Here is an 18032-nt window from a genome sequence, read left to right on the forward strand (position 1 = left end):
CGCGACGGGCGCGCGAGGCGTCGCTGTGGGAGCCAGGCACCAGGCAGTGCTTTCCCCCAAGGGGAATCGTACCCCGCTCTGCTCCACTCTTTTCTCTCCTTGGGCTTTTTTCTTGCTCCTGTATTGACAGAAAGAAATCTCAGCCCGTCTCCTGTGATGAACACTCCTGAACATTGTCTTGGGGGATGCTGAAGCCCAGTATTCAGGAAATGGCTGGAGCGGGGGGAACCAAATCAAACCCCAACAGTGCTTTCCCCCAAGGGGAATCGTACCCCGCTCTGCTCCACTCTTTTCTCTCCTTGGGCTTTTTTCTTGCTCCTGTATTGACAGAAAGAAATCTCAGCCCGTCTCCTGTGATGAACACTCCTGAACATTGTCTTGGGGGATGCTGAAGCCCAGTATTCAGGAAATGGCTGGAGCGGGGGGAACCAAATCAAACCCCAACCCGTTAAAGATTCAGATTTTATATTTGTATATATTTCGGGTTGGAGTCCTCTAGGAGCTGCCTAGATTGGCTGCAAGCAGAAATCCACAATTCTAAATGAATGCATGTACGTCCTGACACGAATTTACGAGAAAAGTTGAGCGTCACCACCATTCTAGGAAGCCTGTTGTATGGCAGAATACAAGTGACTTGATCATGATTTATTAATTAAGGGGACAGACGAGCTCTGGAAATGAAGGGGCTTTTAATGAACTGAATCACGACAGGGTTGGTTGGTAAAATCCCATGCCGCAGATATCGGATGTTCTCGGCCCTAGGTTGGGTAATCTCATAGTTTCCAATGGTTAGCGAGTGTTTTAACCACTGAAGCATGAGGTTTTGATTTTTCCCTCTCTCCTAAAAGAGCGGATTGTTGTCCGCACAATCTTTTTTTGCCATTTTGACCATGCTAACATTTTTGCTCGGTCTTTGGCTGGCAGATGAGAAAGCTAAATCTGAACACGCTGTTCTTGGCAAGGCCCGGTCTTTCCACTCCTCAGTCGCGGTGTCATGATTTCCATGGCAAATTCTATTTCCTCCTCACTGTGCTGGCACTGACGGTCACCCCCATTGTTTCCCAGTTACCTGTGTCTCCTGGGCCTGTCTGTACGTCGCCGGCACTGCACAAGTTGCATCCACGTGTGTCACTAGCAGGTTTTACCGTAGTCCTGCTAGCCGCTCCTACCTGGTGCAAAGGCTTCGTGGCAAAGAGCAAGCGAATGCATAGCTGAAAAAAGCGTGAGCCAGCCGAGGAGCTTTCCAACAGACTCCACTGCCCGAAAGACTTGCGGCGTCGCTGGGGACGGGCAGACCCCGCCTGCAGGGTGCCTGCCGCTGGTGTCCCTGCCGCTGGTGTCCCTCTCCCTGGCCTCCGCCAGGGCCCCCCGGAGCCCACGGGAAGGTGCTTTCCTAAAGCCTGGTTTTGCAGGTTTGAATTTTGCAATGAAAGCCACGATGGCTCACACTCAGCTCATTGATTTTTAGTGCTCTGCAATAACAACCCCCATGACTTTCAAGTGTGGCACAGCTTAATTTGTCCAGGCTGATGGGCTTAAAAAGAACGCGTTGTAAACGCTCAAGGTTCCTTTTGTGTGCCATGGCGCCCTGCACGCTGCTTCCTTCAGTGCAGACGGATTTCTGGTCCTGAGTTAGCATTTCTTATTTGTACAAACCCTTCATTGGTTTGGGTGGCAAGAAAGGAAGCTCCCTAATATCCCGGTTTATATCTACAGTAGGTAGTCTTGGGTCTTGCCCTAAAACAAGCTGTCCCGTCTCCCCTTGGACCATCATCTTCCAGACTTCCTGCCCTTAATGGGGACTTGAAGAGAACGCCCCCACCCACCCCGGGAGGCTGCCCAGTGCATCCCTTTTATCTGGACACAGATTCTTCACCTGTTTCGAGGGCCAATAACTCCCACTGCTAAGGGCTGGTTCTTACCCGGCAGCAGAATTGACCAACCCATCCCATCTGTCCCAACAACTTTTTCCTTTGCTTATCAACCCCCCTCCACCCACCCCCCAAAGCGCTGATGAAGTACACAGCCTCCCCTTGTCCTGAGTGATATAAAACTTGGGGCTGCGTTCAGGCTTCATGCATCAAACAAAGCCGTGCTTTCCAGCAGAAAGGCTGTGTCTGCTGAAATAAAAGCTGCGTGGAGAGAAAGATGAAAGTACGCAACTCTCTGGAGGTGCGGTGTGTAAGTCTGCCATGCAGCTTTATTTTAACATGATCAAAAAATAAGTCGTGCTGCTGACCATCAGCTACTTCAGATTTTAGTCAAGCCTCTCTAGCCTGCACAAGGACACGGGCTGCTTCGGTTTCTTGCTGGATCCGAAGCAGAGAACATTTCTTCCTATTAAGCCTGAAATCTGAGCTATGCGACGTGGGACTTCAAAGTGGGCGTTTTGTCAGGGATGGGTGGGAGACATGCAGCTTGCTGGTGACGCAGAGGGCTCGGGAATCCTAGCGCCAGATCCGGTCTGAGGCAGCGCTCCCCGTTTGTTACCACTGTATGCAAGTTTTGTCGTGTCCCGGTCCATCTGCACACACACACACCCACCCCCAATTGGTCTTTTGTGCAGCTCTGTGAGACCAATTCACTTCTGCATCCCTTCCCCTCCCCCCAGAATTTATCTTTAAGCTTCCAGAAAAAAAACCAATAAATCCTTGACACCAGCGTAAGGGAACAGGGGCACAGGGACCGAGACAAAGCACATGCCGAGATTCCTCCCGGTCCTGCTCGAGCGAGGATGGCGAGTTATGCAGATACTTTGCGGTTCGGTTCTGTTCTACACCCCGTTTCGTGGCAGTAACGCCCCGATTTCACAAATTCTCATGTCTGTGATGATTCAGTGTTTGCTAAATAGAGACACCCCGCACGCCCCCCAGGTGCGTGCTTGAGGATATTCTTTTCCTGTGCTGAACAGCAAAGGAGAGGAGAGGAAGGGAAAGGGCTGGTAATCTTCAAAATGCGATTACAGCTACGATGTTGTTCTCAGACACATCCCAACTGGAATTTCCCACACTCACAAGCATTTCGTGTCTCACCACACAGCCCAAACCAACCCAAACTTTGGGGGATTGTTTTTCATCTCCAGAACTGGTGTTCCCTGATGCAGCTTTTAACTTTCCCACTTCCTGGGTAGTCACTTGATTACGGTTAAGCGTTGGTAACGGTTTCAAAATCCCTGGTGTCTTTCCTAATATTTGGCTCAGCAATCCAGTAGCCTGCAGACCCGCCGTTGCAGCAAGCATTTCTGCTGCCTGGAGACGAAAGGCCATTTTGCGTACTTGGAGCTGCATTGTTTCTTTGCTCTGGCACCGAGTGGCCGAGGCAGATGTTCAGCAATGGGGGAGGTGGGCTTTCCCCAGCACCAGCTGCAGCCCACCCATGACGGGTCATTAATTTGCTGGTCCAGTCAGTCTTGACCTCGAAGTTTGGTTGATGGTTCTTGCGTGCATGCCTGATCGCCGCCTCCCTTCCCCGCATCCCCAACTGCTGTTGCTCCCCGCGCCGGGACGGCTTTGCAGCAGCAGAGCTGCACGTCAGAGGTGCGAGATGAAGCGGATGCGCTGGGAGTACACCAGGTCCACGACGTAGAGCAGCAGGTTCACGTAGGTGAAGATGGCAATCACCAGCTGGCTGTCCCAGGGGCACCTGCCCTTGGCGCAGAGGCTGGGGCGCCGTGGGGAGCCGTACTTGCTGTCGAAGCAGAACACCGGCCAGATGACCGCTGCACTCACGTACAGCAGCACGGCCCCAAAGGTGTAGACAACAACAGCGCGCTCGAAGGGGAACCACGGCAAGGCGGTCTTGCCCGTGACGCTGAAGGCCACTACCACCACTGTCACCACAAAGCAGAAGCTGTAGACGGCCACACACCACTGCGTCGCCACGTATTTGCCGTGCTGGCTGTCGTTCACCAGCGCCCCAAAGATGATGCAGGCCACAAAGGCCTGCACGATTTTCAGGAGCCCAGAGACGGTGGCCATGTAGGTGGTGACTTGTCCCGGTTTTGCCCTGGTTAAGAAGACCTCGGCGGCGTACACCACAAAGAGGAGGCCTGCAAAGACGCTGGCTGCGATGCGAAAGTCTCTCACCTCACAGCCGATGGGGTAGCAGTCGAGCTGGACGAAGTAGAACGGGTAGATCACCGCGGCCGTGACCGACATGAGCGTGGCGAGCATGGCAAAGGCGGCAGTGAAGTTTCCCCAGGAGATGCTCAGGCAGCTGTGCAGGTGCGTGAATTCACAGGCGACGATGAAGACCGTGACAGCAAAACAGAAGGTCCAGACAAACATGCAGAAAGTGCCGTACGCCGCGCTGAATCCCCCCTGGTGGGCCACCAGGCTGAACGTGGTGCATCCAAATGTCATCTGCAGCAAACGAGCTATTCCCACAGGGGAGGTCACAGCGGCAGTGTTCAGATACGGCCCACCCGTGCTCTCCATCATCTTTCCAGCCCAGCACTTAGAGGTCCCCCCCCCCAAACGTCCTTTCAGGCTTTTGCTCCTTTGTCGCAGGTCCCACCTGGTGCCGGATCAGCCGAGCGGCCGCTGGAATCCCCGCCCTGTCTCTCCCAGGATCTGTAGGTGCTGTGCGTGACGCTGAGCGTGCGTTTCTGGCAGCCTCTCAGCGCAGACTTGCCGGCTGCAGGGAGGCTGCTGGCTGGCTCTGCCCACCGGCTGCGATCTCCGGTGCTGCGGTCAGCTCGCTCCGCTTCCTCCGGTCTGAAACCTGCCCCGTGCTCTGCCCTTTCACGGTCTCCTTTCCCACACGGTGGCCCAAAGGATTGCTTTCTCCCTGGAGGCTGACATTTATTCCATTTTAGCTCTGCAGCTGTAGCGCTGCCGCACCGTTCGCGGGAGCCTAGGAATATAAATAGGGGCTGTATTAATAGTTCTGGAATGAATCCTGCCCCCCAACTGCCCCAAGCGGGTGTTATTTAACACTGACACTGCGCACTCCATCAGAGCCTCTTGATTATCCCTCTGCTGTTCCTCTGGAAGCCTTTGGGTTGCCGGAACGCTGCTGTTCTCCCAGCAGCCGCCCCACGCTGTATGGGGTGCCCGTGGAAGCGGGCTGCGATCCAGCCACACTGCAGGAACAGGAGCCCTGTCCTGCAGACCCCCGAGGGGTGGCAGGAGCCCGAGGGTATCACAAGCCCCGTGGAAGGATTGGGCCAGAGGCGCTGGCAAGAGCTGACTCACTCTGCTCCATCTGGTCTGGAGCAGTAGCGCTTACCCGGTGTGAAAGCCCTGCTGCGCTTTGAGCATTAGTGAGGGTGTGTGGCTGCAAAGGCTTTGAGCACCCATCCTCACTATCTCCTTACTGGTTTACTTACATGGGAACCAGTTGTTCATGTATCTCAGAATGCCAAAACCAAGCACAATTGTGTAAAAAGAAAAAATATAAAATGGCTTTGATATCCTTAGCTCTGTTTTGGAACAGAGATTTCAGCATATGATGTCAACCCCCCCCTCCTGTTGGATCAAAGCTTCCCCAGGTAGACATTTTCAGCATGCATTTCCCCAGACCTGGTCTCTACCCAGAAGTCTCTCAATTCTAACTCCAAAAGCCCCAAAGAAAAATTCTGATGTAGTTTCAGAACAGGAAAAATGAAACCCACAGCATAGTAGAGAAATTCCTTGCTTACCTCACGGCAGCATCACGCACAGACAGCTCTCACTGCGCTGGTCCCAGTATGGAAGCAAGATTGCCCCAGTATGGAAGCAGGATCATCCCAGGAGCTCTGCACAGGCAGAGGGAGCCAGCACAACCGAGGGCCAGCCCAGCCCGGAGACTTAAAATGGTTCTGAATGGTTCGACATAGCCATCAGCTGTGCTGATAAAGTCTGTAACTCCCCAGCTGGGAATTATAACGGACCCTCATGCTCGGTAACAACCGTAATTGCTTGGGATCATCGTTTATTTGTATGTTAATGCAGTGATACGATGCCCACCAATGCATTGCCACAGGCAGTGCTAGGTACTGCGAAGAGCTGACAAAAGAGAGCGTCTGCTCCACGTTAGGATCTTCACACGCAGTTTGGGGCAGCCAGTGTTTGTCCCGGTGAAGGGCGCTGCTCCCCTTCTCCCGTGACCCCTCCTCGTGCCGTGGCTGGGGACTCGGGCAGGCCGGGTCGGGGAGCTTGGGCAGCTGAAAGCCCCCAGCCCCCCCGGAGCAGACCCATTCTCGGCCGTTTGTTGCCTGCAAGGTCTGCGGGCACGAGTGTCGCTGGCAGGCAGGACCATCGCCAGGGATGTGCGGCTGCCGGGAAGCGTGCCTTCATCCGAGCCTCCGCTTGGGTAAAACGGGCTTTGGAGGTGACGCAGCACCACCAGCTTCTGGCCGCTTGTTCCCACCCCTCCACCTTCCTGCCTTGCTCTCACACATCCTGCCTACACCGCTGCTCTGTGAGCCGGGTCAGGATGCCAACCTCAGATTTAAAAAAGAACAGCAGAAAACTTGCAGCTGACAGGGATTATTTTTAACCTGGAGTCACGGCTGGTCTGGGTTATGAGGCAGACATGCACGGTTGTATCCACACACCAGCAGCACTGGCAGGCAGAGCAGGCAGGACCGGGGCGCTGGGCAGGAGCTGCTTAAGCTGGTGCTGCAGGCCACTTGTGATCCAGCTTAAGGCAAGAGACAAATGGGGGCAGACACAGGGTACGGCAGGATTGCTGACCGTGGAAAGCAGTGGCTGCAGCACGCCAGCGGCTCACAGTCAGCGTTTTGTCAGGATACCCTGGCGGAATGATCCTCATGAGAACAATACAAATTTTGTGGATGTTAAGATAAAACGTGCCAACCTTCAGCTTCATCACCATCTTGTAACAGCATCTCTTTCATGGAAATCCCTCCCATTTTCCTTAAAAAAGACGAGCTGCTTAGCTGGTGCTGCAGGCCACTTGTGATCCAGCTTAAGGCAAGAGACAAATGGGGGCAGACACAGGGTACGGCAGGATTGCTGACCGTGGAAAGCAGTGGCTGCAGCACGCCAGCGGCTCACAGTCAGCGTTTTGTCAGGATACCCTGGCGGAATGATCCTCATGAGAACAATACAAATTTTGTGGATGTTAAGATAAAACGTGCCAACCTTCAGCTTCATCACCATCTTGTAACAGCATCTCTTTCATGGAAATCCCTCCCATTTTCCTTAAAAAAGACCTCTGGTGCTAAATGCAGAAAACCTGCATTCAGGTGGGGTGGAAGCTGCACAATTAACATCACAACAACCAGGAAATGCAGCGATGGCCAAGGAGCTCCAGGCAGCACGGCTGTCACCCAGGCCTTGCCTTTCCTGACTCTGTTAATCCTTCACCTCCAGCAGAAGTTTTCCAGACTTTGCTGGCAGTGTGTTACCGCCTGTACTGGGGCTCGTCCTGTAAAACAGGGGCTGTGCCAAGGCAAAGCTGCTGCTGCTGTCGGACTCTCACCCACCCTGCCTGGGGACACGGCTTTGCTGTCCCTGTGCAGTCTCCGTGCTCCATCAGCGGTGCTCTGTCGCACCTCAACACAGCTGGAACCCCTCTCGTCATTTTTATTCTTAAGCCCTGGCAGGAGCCCCTCTCATTCCCCCCCCACCGCTCCCCATCGCAGCATTTGGCTGCAGCTGTACCGCGCTGGCCGTGGGGGGTCACTGAGGGTATTCGGTATGGGTTACCTGACTGTCGAGCGCCTGTTCCCAACGCCACGGTTGCAGGAGAGCAGTTTTACCACTCACAGCCCGCTGTTACTGCTTGCGCGGTAACTGGCTGCATCACCTCCCATCTGACCGGGGGACCAGTGCGCGAGGGCACACTCTGCATCAAGGCACGCTGGAGGACGGCAGCTTGCAAGGCCCTGGGGCCGCAGGCTGGTCATCGCAACCCCCCCCGGCTGCCTTGCGTGGTGTCCCACCGGTGACGCCCGGGCTCGGAGCAGAGCTGGGCCTGCTGCCGGGCTTCCACTTCCCGGGAGAAACGGTGCCATTCCGGGAGGCAGTGTCAGCAGAGGGACGGTCCCCAAAATGCACAGCGGGCAGGAGCAGCGCGCCAGATGGACGGCTGCCTTCTGCCGGGGTGTTGGGTTTGCATGTGTGGGTCTCTGGCTTCCACGGGTCCCCAGGGCCTCCGGGTGCTGCCAGCAGTCTCATTTCCCAGCATCACAGAAGCGCTTACATTTGCTTTTCACTTTAAAAGCGTGTAAGCAGACAGAAGGTCATGAACTGGAAACCCACAGCTTCCTGCACCCGTCACCCCAGCCTGTTGCACCGTTCCCTCCAGACCCCATTCTGCTGAACAGGGAAGGCTCCGCCTGCAGAGCCTGAGGTTTGTTCGGAAAGGGGATGGGAGCCACAGGCATTTGCTGGTGAATGGCACGGCAGCTTTGCAATTAAAATGAACGTTGAGAAGCCCATGTGCCCACGAGTCAGACCACTGGCTCCTCAATGGCAGGTCACAGCATCTTACAAAGGGAGACACTGATCAGTACAGAAGAGACCATGGCTACTGAAATGTCCAGATTCTTAGCCCGGGTTCCAAATGAGAGGCATGCTGCCAGGAGGAATGGGTAGCAAGGGCCAGCGGGGGGGCAAAAGCCTGACCCGCTGCTCAGTGGCTGCGGCAGGCGCTGTGGAATGCTGTCCCGCGGCTGCTACCACCCTCTTGCAGCGTTCTCGCAGTAGTCGCACTGCCTCCGCGCTGCTTGCCCAAGGAAGGGGGCACCTTTCCCAGAGCCGCCCGTCTGCGCCTTCGCTCGCTCCAGCGTGGCACTTCATCCCCGCAGCCGCCCCCCGGCCAGCACCGCGCTCCAGCCGGCAAGAGCGGCAGAACGTAATCGCCCACGATCTTCACCGTGGCGTGGCTGGGCCTGGCGTGCATTCCCCGGCCAGCTCTGCCGTCCCCTCCGTGAGGGCTGAAGAGCGGGCCGGGCAAGAGGGAATCTCTCTCAGACCCTGCGTCTGGCAGCAATGCCTGTAGTGGGTAGCGGCGCGGGGTCCACCCTCCAGCTCACGACTGGAACTACTTATGTGCCTGATGCCCAAGTCTGGACCTGCGGTCCTGCAGTGCAAATCCATACATTCTGCTGCCAGTGCTTGACTTCTTGGTTGCATTTTAATCCTGTCTCACTCACGTGATGCTTTTGGAGACAATTCTTCCCTCTCAGAGGGAAAGCATCTCCTCTAGTCATGAGATCTGAGAGTACAAACACATGGTACCGAATTCTTCCAGTCTTGCCCTTTCTGCCACTGGCTTCCACGCAGCAGACATCACTGGGGATGAACTTAGAAGTGCCAGCTTTACAAAGGCTTGGGAAAATTATATTTATTGCACAAGTACAAGAAGTATAGAGCTGGAAATGACTTCCCGGGTTACAGATTCCTGTTTCCAGCTATGACTTGCAACCACACTGTGTAATTTTTCTAATAAATTAGCCAAGTTCCCCTTTAAAAATATTTCTGAGACTTCTCCCTGTTGCACATTTTAGAAGGCCGCTGCAGAGGCACACTAAGCTAGAGCGATCCCCGACTCCCAGGGACTTTTTCCTGTGCTTGCAAGGAAAACGGCCCCTCCGAACATTCTTTGCCTTTTAGAAATTAACCTTTGAATTAATGCTTTAGATACACAGGCAACCAGCTCTGCAAGAAGTATTCCAAACTTCAGAAGTGGTCTTCATACTTGACTGTTTCCTCACAGGAACACATCCCTGGGCAGAGCGCCTCGGGCTCTCGCCGTGCCTATGGGTGCATTGCCGCGTGCGCAGCCGTCCTGTGAGCAACTGACACGCACCGCTGTGGTCCTCGGTGCTCCCAGCTGACGAGCAGGAATCCCACAAACAGCACAGCAGAAGTTCTGGCTACTGCTCAAGTGCCAGCACTTTGATTGACTCCAGCCCTCAAAGGAATCCCATCGTCCCGTACCCTTTTCCAAATGGTGTCTGTACTGAAGAAGCCTCTCAGTGGCGTGAAAAATGTAATCAGAACAATTTTACTTTTATACCCAAAGTCATTAAAGCATAAAGGTATCAGCAATCCCTAGACTGACGATAGGGGAAACTCCACCAGTAAGTTCTCCTGCTTTTCAGTTCTGCTGGGAGCACCATTCCTTTTCTCTTTAGCTCCTGCTTTATCTCAAATGTGCACTACAGCCATTTCGTGCAGCGGGACAGCCGTGGGCCTGGGTGGTACCGCCCGACTGCTCGCTAAAGCCCAGGGAAAGCACCCGAACGGCTGCGGTTTTCTTCATTTGGGGGTTTGCTCACCTAAGGCAGTGGATCTTACAGATAGCACTACCACCCTAACCTGGCAAGACCTATCCGGAACGTGCATGGAATTTTTCTGAAATTAGGCCCCCATTTTCTGTGGCCCAGCCACTGTGTACGCGACTGCAAGCAAATGCAAGGTCAGCATGAGGAACTTCCGCAGAATGGATGCAAGTACGCTCCTCGCGCAGGTCTGTCTGCGCCAGCTGCAGCACGCTACGGCATAAAGCTTCTCTGCACCCGCCTGCGTGCCTTCCCCCTAAGGAACGGTCTGGCTCCTCCAGCTTCAGCTGCGCATTCCTGATCCCTCCCTTGCTCTCCTCCCATCACCATCAAAGGGGGTTCTCTGTGTTCCGAGGTGGGTGTGTTCGCAAATGGCTACAAGAACAGAAATATGTTGGTGCTTGCCCGGTGTTCTCTGCCTTTTATGTTCCAAATGCTCCCCAGGCCAGATGGTCTGATCAAACATTTCTCGCTAGAACAGGGGCCCTCGCTGCAAAAACACATCTCCCTGCATCTTAAAATGCGATGCCCTGGAATCCCTGGCTCATCACAGTCAAGCTGAAAATGCCGTGCAAGTACGCGAACATCAGACGCTGGGCAAAACTCCTCTGCGCTCGACCTCGTGTTACCACCTCTTCCTCAGAGAAGCAATAACAAAGCACGCTGCAAGGGAACACAGAAGTCTAATGAATGCCAAGTGTCAACACCACCCTTAGCCCTCTCCCAGGCACAAGTGACCATAAGGATAACCCATCCAAACGAGCAGCATATACAACTGTACAAAGACATACGTATGGTTCTCTGGTCAGCCCTTATAAATAGCGCTTTACATATTAAAATAAATATGTCCACGTTGCCAAAGTAGCAAGAGGTTTCTTCGTTATTTAAAAAAAATATGTTACAAAACAATATCATTTCTATTTCTTGCTTAGTTTAAAAAAAGTAATAAAAAAGTCATTTTATAAAATAATACGGAAGTAAATGGAGTACAAGAGCGTCCATCCCTAGCACGTGTCCTGGGTCTGTATGTTAGACTCGCCGTGAGACGCTGACCTCCAAGAAGTCGTGTCTTCGTTCCTTCACTTCTGGTTGGACAAAAGAAATCCAGTGCTTGCTTTTTTCACCACTTGTATCAAGTCTATGATGTAAAATTCATGGCAAGGGAAGAAGTCCTAGATGTGGGCAAGGTTCTCATGGCGACTATTTATGGCTTTGCTACTCCCCGTATCAGATTGCCTTGTGTAACGCAGGAAGAGGATCTGAATGGCCAGAACTGAGCCCTGGAGTTTGGAGGTAACGAGTTCCAGTCAAATACTGTAAGCAAGGAATTGCTTTTTTTTTTTTTCCTTTTCTTGACACATCCTAAGTGTGCAAGAGTGTGGGAGCACGTGGGTGTGCACAGGTTTGAGCATGCATGGGTGTGAGCGTGCATCAGCCTGCACGAGCGTAAGGAAGAAGATTAGAAAGTGTGGGAGAAGGGCTTAGAGTCTCCTCCTGACCTCATCTCTCTGCCCCTCTGAGACCCCTTCCTAGTTACCACTGCTGAGCATCCCCAGAAGTTTACTGGGCTCCAGGCCCTGTTGCTGTGCCATCTTCTGAACGTCAAAACCCATGTGCATGAGGAACTGGATCACGTTCATCTCCTGCCCTGTGAACTGGTCCCTGATAGTGGGGCACGAGGGGTTGCAGTGAGGCCACGGGCAGCTGTCAATCAGATGAATTGGGCAGCCTTTCAGAGGGGCCTTCCCATTTTTGTTGCTCTCATGCAGGCTCCGATCCCAACAGTGCAGGGCACGGGGTAACGATGTCCCCTTCACCTGGATGTCTGTCCAGTGACTGAAAAGACAAACCGAACGGATTGTATCAGCGGGGTCAGGCTGTCAGGACTGGTTAATTCCCCTACTGATTCCCCGTTGACCCTTCATAGAATCTGCAAAAGCACTCACTTGCGTGTAATGATCTCATGAGACAAACAGGCAGGAGCAAAGCTAGCGCTGAAGGAAGGAAGGAAACATGGATTAGGCCTTGGAAGGACAAAGTAACTCCTGCTAAACAGAACCTTCTGGACTAGGTGGAGGGTGGAATCTTTGCTGCCCCTGGCAAGAATTTTAGAAACAGCAATGACTACCACGATATGAAACCCGGCTGGACTGCAGAGTATCCAGAAGAAACGGGGTTCCACCCCGCCTAACAGCGCACACTTGAGACACGAGATGCCTGAACACCCGCTCGTGTGTGAAGCAGGTAAGGCACAGGGATGGTTCCTCCTCTGCTGTCCCATCAACTCTGGGCGCTTTATGATCAGGACTTTTCGGAACATCCCTGTGAGGATAATGGCTGTGTAATGGCAAGGAGCCTCAGACCTCACCTCGGAGGCAGGAAAGCAAAAACCACATTCCTATCGATAACAAAGGGTGGCTGGTAATTGTGAAGCTGGGAATTATTTTGCACTTATCCAGAAATTAAAAAGCCAAGATTCTTGATGTCGACAAACTAAGGAGTCACCAAATGTACAGCACTCGTTGCTGCAGAGCTCTGAGAAATGCTCTTAGGATACTGGGTAAGAACATCTCTTAGAAATCAATGTGCCAGGTTTTCCTCGATGAAATACTTACGTCACGTCCTTCAAAGTGTTTCTCAGCTCCCTACCCAAATTCTGGATGTAGAGCCACTGCCCCTCCTGAACAGGCTGGCCAGTGAGGTGCACGTTGTCTACGGTAAGCTGGGCCTCATCAAAGAGCCACTGGACAACAAAGACTGGACCTGGGAAGACAAAAAAATTTGGAAAAGGGATTGCTCTAAGTTGGCTGCGGATACAGAGGAAATCCTAAAATCCATTTTGTATCTCTCCTGATACTTACATCGCAGGGTGGGGTAAATCTTATACCCAAAGAAGCAATTCCATTCCTCTCCCTCTTTAAACTGCAGCTTACAGCGTTCAGGAACGATGCCATTCCAGTACCTCGAAGACAAAGCAGTAACAGAACGGAAGGTACAGCGCAATCTTAACAACGGCCTTTCCATATCCCAGTCTATTTCTGTTCTGATCATACTTCCAACTTATTGACACCAGAGTTCGTTCTTGGCTACCTTGTCCCATCAACACATTTTAGAGCATCTACAATTGCACGCATTCTTCCGCATGTCTAGATTTTAAATTGTTGTCTTTTCCAACAAAATCATTGAAAAACTGCTGCTGTAGATGATAAACACTCTTCAAGCATCAAAATGAAGGGAGATGGAGAAGAAGGGCATCTCCTCCACACTATAACCTCTTATAAAAGCGTACATTAGAGCATCCGACCGTACCTTATTCCTCTCCTGATGGCTTCTGTCGGAGCACATGTTATGGTGTCAATACAGTCAGTCCTGCGATACTGTTTATTATCCAGGAACCATCCGGAGTCTGCCAAGCCTCGGACCTGAATCCCTTGATAACCCATCTCCTCCAGCTGCTCGGCCACTCGGTCCACGTTCAGGAGCACGCCTGTCCCTCCAGCACTGCAACGGCAACGTCGATACTGCAGTCGTGAAGCACACACAGGTATTGAAGGGCTGGCTCGCGTCCGCACCCTCCTACAGCAGCGACGCTCTATAAACAACTTCATCCATCGGCAGGACAATCCGCTACTAACCTGGCAGTCACCCAGCTCTTTCCTCGCTTTGCAGAATGCCCAGAAACAAAGCCAGTGCTGAGCAACGGTCTGATACCTCGGGAACCAAATCCTGGTCTCACTCTTTCTTCTGGGAGATTTATACGCGCTGTGTCGTTTGCAGGGGGTTTGGCTGCTCAAAGGCCAAGCGAGGCAACTGCGCCCTTCCCAACCTCTACACGACACCCCTGCGTAACACGTGCTGAGCATGCCATGGCTGTGTGCAACGCAGCACGGCTCGGAGCACCCGCATCAGGGGGCTGGCTTTAATTCAGGTGTTCCGAATCTATTCACAGGAGGCACGTGCCTCATGGTGTGGGCCAACAGGAGGCAGCATTCCTGATGCAGGGAAGAAGGAACGCGTTCCCTCCCTCCTGCAAAGCTTTTCCCTTCTTGTTATTTTCTCCGTTGTCTCCCAAGCGTTCCTGGACCAAAAGCTGAGGGAACAATACCGTATTGTCCCCTGTTGCACCACTGACAGAAGAAAAGTGGGAAGGGATACCGGGTGTGCTGAGTTAGCATTACTGTACTCCTAGAAGGAATTTTCAGGAGCGGCTGCGACCTCCTCCCTCACAGCTTTCTACTGTGGAACTCTCTTGTCTTGACCACAGGAACTGCTGTTGATACCTACCTGCTCCCCGCTAGCAGCAACACCTTTGCAGTGCCAAGACCTTTTCCCACCAGCTCCTTTATAACCTCCTGAATGATCAGCGCTCCCATGAAGGCGTATTCATCTGGAAGAGACAGATCAGTGTCAATGGATCTGTTCCTGTCCAGGCTAAGAGTTTTGCTTCCCCTCCACAAATGCTTAAGAACCTCATGAAGGGACCGTGAACCCGAAACCAGGCCCATTTTCCCCACCTGTATCAAGCACATGTAGCAAGACACCCTCCCCCCCCTCCAGCAAACGCGCTTCCCTGAAAGAGAGTGAGTAGAGAGTGAAGGGAATATACAGAAACACAAGCACATCTCCCTAAACAGTGCTTAGGAATCGGTAAACTTAGAGAAGGGAGACAAGAGGGAAGGCACTGGGACCCCTTCCCTGTACATGAGGAACACACACACCTTCCTCCACCTGGAGCCTCAGTTCCCACTTACCGCACCCCTTTTTGCCCCCAATTCATAAAGCCAATTCAGGCACGCAACGTTTCGCAGAACGTTACAGCTACACAGGCCGCTGCTTCCTCAGCAGCCGCGTCTGCTGAAGCCTAACTGCTCCGTAGGAACAACTCTAAGGAGCTACGATGAAGTGACAAGGTCCCCTACTGTGACAGAACGTGCATCTGTGGTAGCCACGAGCCGTCAGCTTCCCAGTCCAAGAGTCAGTGCAGAGAGACACGGAGTGACCCAGCGCCGGGGTTGAGGGCAGAGCTCACAGACCAACTCGAACAAAAGCATTAACCTTCCGCCTTTTCGGTGCCGCATCACGGAGCACCTTAGGCCAAATTCCCTTGCTTACAGCAGCGTCTACCAACAGCCATTCCATTCTGGCCAAAGAAAGCTCTTCCTGAGCAAACGAGAGGGGAACTAAGCCCCTGGTGCTTCCATAGACATCGCTGCACCCAGACACCCAGGGAGACCCAGGGAAGTACGAAAGGCAGAACAGCTCCTCTGCATGAAACCCAGCTTAGTCTGGGACAGGACTGCTTTCAGCAGGCGCCCAGGGTTCCTTCATCATCGGAACGGCAGCTGACAGCAATGCATGTATTGAGATGAACTGTTCTTCGTCTCCCAAAGAAACCTGCTGACAGCCTTAGCCTGACACATGACAGCTCCTCTCAAAGGCCAGATCACCTCCTGACAGAAGTCCGAAACTAAATTCATGGTGCTTGCTCTCAGATCAGCAAAGCCAAAGTCGCATGCAACAAACCACGGTTCCTCAGCTGCACCATTTAATTTGCTGCGTGCTGGAACCTGGGGATTCATCTGAAAGGAATTCCGTTCCTCTAATCCCCGCATACTGCATCAGTGTAACATCTCTGCAAGCAGCGGCTCTGAACTATGTCAAAACAGCCTGAGCTAAAGAGATCAGGATGTTTTATCTGGAAGTAGCTTGATATTCTTTCCTGCCCTTCAGCAAGAAAAAGCCTGTTCTTCATTCACGCCATTTCACAGAAGTCTGGCCACATCCCTTAATGTGCGATGTCTGGGGCAGCAACGGCCCATCAGCAACACTCACTTTTCTCGGACTTGGAAGAGGCACCGCTCCAAACATCACTTGAGCAATAAGGGATGAATCTGTAAGAGAGGGCTGCGTGAGCACTGACGGTCCTTTGACATGCAAGCAGGGGTGAGGGCAGGGTCAAGTAGCTGGAAGAAAATTAAACCCCGAGGAGGGGAAAGGGAAGATCTTCTTGTCCCGTGGGACAACTTACCTTCTGGCACACCAAGTGACAATTACAACTCTCTTGTGTTTCCTCCTGAACACTGGTAGTTATACTGAGTTAAATCAATAAATAATGCGTCTTCTATCAATCTAACTGAAGCACTGAGCTCAGCGGACAGAACGATGGGCCAAGATTTTGTTCTTAGCTGTCCCACTGATAGGGTGGGCCTGCCACAAGGAAACCCCCTGTGCTGCAGCCTCTCACAAGACAAGTGGGAAGACCTTGCCAACGCAGCGTGTGTGCTGACTGCAGCCACTGGAGGGTTTTGCAGGCATGAACTTATCTTCCCATTTTTGTCTCCGGCTTGCAGAATGCAAATTAACTTCCCTCTCTCCCGCTTCTCCCTCCTGTATAGAGGCGTACATAAACTGGCCTCCGCCTCATTTCTCTTCCCTGAGCTGGAAGAGCCGCTCCAGGCTCCTCTCAGACCGGCAGATGTGTACCGCAGTACCAGCCCACCGCTCACAACCCTGTCCGCCACTTTGGCTACTTGAGAAAGCTCTCTAAGCCATCCCCAGCTAACGAAGCTCTCCCCTTCGTTAGATCACCCCACGACCCTGAGGAGCCTGGGCTGAAGTTTCTGCAGACCCCATCAGCGCTGCCTGCTGGAGCTGCATGAGAGCAAACGAGGCAGCACACAGTTCCCTCCCGCAAGTGTCGGTCTGCCTCCGTCGCGTTCCTGCTAGCCTAAGCGGCAGGAGATGCTCTTTATGTATAACCCTATTCCCGTGTCGTCCCTCCTTACACCATGTTTGCATTCCACCAGTGGGGATTTTCTTCTGGTTGTGACGACAGGATCCCAGTTCCTGCAGATGGGCACAAAGAGACAAGACACGTACAGGTGACAGCCTGTGACTTCAGAGAAACCCTATGAGCTTCACGCGGGGTCTCTGACCATGCGGAAAACAAACACCCATGATGAAAAACATCGGTAGGGAACATTTCTAAACTTGTCCTCAGGCAGATGTGACCTTCAGAATTTGGTTTGTGCCAGAGATGAAGACTGCCTAGAAGCCTCTTCTCTTACAGAAAGGAACCTGTGGCACATACTTAAAATTAAGCACTTTCCCAAGAAACCAAACCCTAGCAGGTGAATTCCAATCTATGTAAGATCTGCGTGAGTGACAGAGGTTTCAGTATCCAGAAAGCTGGACCATGAGCAGCAAGAACGAAGAGAGCAGCTCAACATTTCCGTGCCAACTCAGGAGCCCGGTGGTCCAGCGCGTGGGTACCCAGGGGGCTAATCCAGCCTCACGCATGACGCTGAAGGCGCTACAAATACTTGACACGTGCACCAAACGTGTGCTCTCTCACAGAGAACCGCTGTGGTCGGTTAAGCGACGTTATGCAGTTGTAAAGGGGGAAAAGGTGGAACCGCGCAGCTCCAGGTTAAAGCCCAGCCGCCACCCGGCCGGCCAGACAGCAGGCAGACACAGGCACCCAGCGCAGCGTGCGAGAAAGCGCATCCGCGCTGACAGAGGCCAAGAGCAGATCCGACGGGATTCACAGAAACACAAAGTCTCTTTAAAAACAAAAAAACTAACCCACAACTCTGACGATCCCGGCAGGTTCGTGAGTACGTGCATGTGTTTAAAATAAAGCGAGCACACTGGCCGGAGTTCAGAAACCAGCACTGCCTGCCAGCGATAACCCCGCACCCGGGCGCACGGGCGCGTCCGTGCCTCTGTAACTTTTTCAGGGAGCGCAGCCCCACGGCTGCCCGGGCGTCCCCTCGCAGGAGCGAGAGCCTGTCTG

The 18032-nt window shown here is 52.9% G+C and overlaps 3 protein-coding genes across 5 annotated transcripts in view; all 3 read right to left on the reverse strand.

Moving 5' to 3' along the window:
• PYCR1 (pyrroline-5-carboxylate reductase 1) overlaps positions 1 to 1055 on the reverse strand; it is a 6920-nt gene extending 5865 nt beyond the window's left edge. The window contains exon 1 of the mRNA XM_009644181.2: positions 1029 to 1055. Coding sequence (XP_009642476.2) covers positions 1029 to 1055 — 27 coding nt within the window. The remainder of the gene's footprint in view (positions 1 to 1028) is intronic.
• A 2475-nt stretch (positions 1056 to 3530) lies between these two features.
• Positions 3531 to 4439, reverse strand: MYADML2 (myeloid associated differentiation marker like 2). The gene has a single exon (XM_009644192.1). It carries the CDS (start codon positions 4437 to 4439, stop codon positions 3531 to 3533), a length of 909 nt encoding a protein of 302 aa, XP_009642487.1.
• A 6799-nt stretch (positions 4440 to 11238) lies between these two features.
• Positions 11239 to 17078, reverse strand: NOTUM (notum, palmitoleoyl-protein carboxylesterase). Of its 3 annotated transcripts, XM_009644203.2 has the most exons (8): positions 17023 to 17078; positions 16070 to 16128; positions 14522 to 14624; positions 13547 to 13738; positions 13099 to 13199; positions 12853 to 13000; positions 12184 to 12231; positions 11239 to 12073 (listed from the first exon to the last, which is right to left on the reverse strand). In XM_009644203.2, exons 1-8 carry the CDS (start codon positions 17025 to 17027, stop codon positions 11767 to 11769), a joined length of 963 nt encoding a protein of 320 aa, XP_009642498.1. In that variant the 5' UTR covers positions 17028 to 17078; the 3' UTR covers positions 11239 to 11766. The 3 variants fall into 3 exon arrangements, with proteins under 3 accessions (XP_009642498.1, XP_035755687.1, XP_035755693.1); XM_035899794.1 differs by lacking the exon at positions 12184 to 12231; XM_035899800.1 differs by lacking the exons at positions 16070 to 16128; positions 17023 to 17078 and adding an exon at positions 14989 to 15239.
• Positions 17079 to 18032: the final 954 nt, after the last annotated feature.

This window comes from Egretta garzetta, unplaced genomic scaffold (genome assembly GCF_000687185.1).
Source record: "Egretta garzetta isolate BGI_Z169 unplaced genomic scaffold, ASM68718v1 scaffold381, whole genome shotgun sequence".
Taxonomy (NCBI): domain Eukaryota; kingdom Metazoa; phylum Chordata; class Aves; order Pelecaniformes; family Ardeidae; genus Egretta; species Egretta garzetta.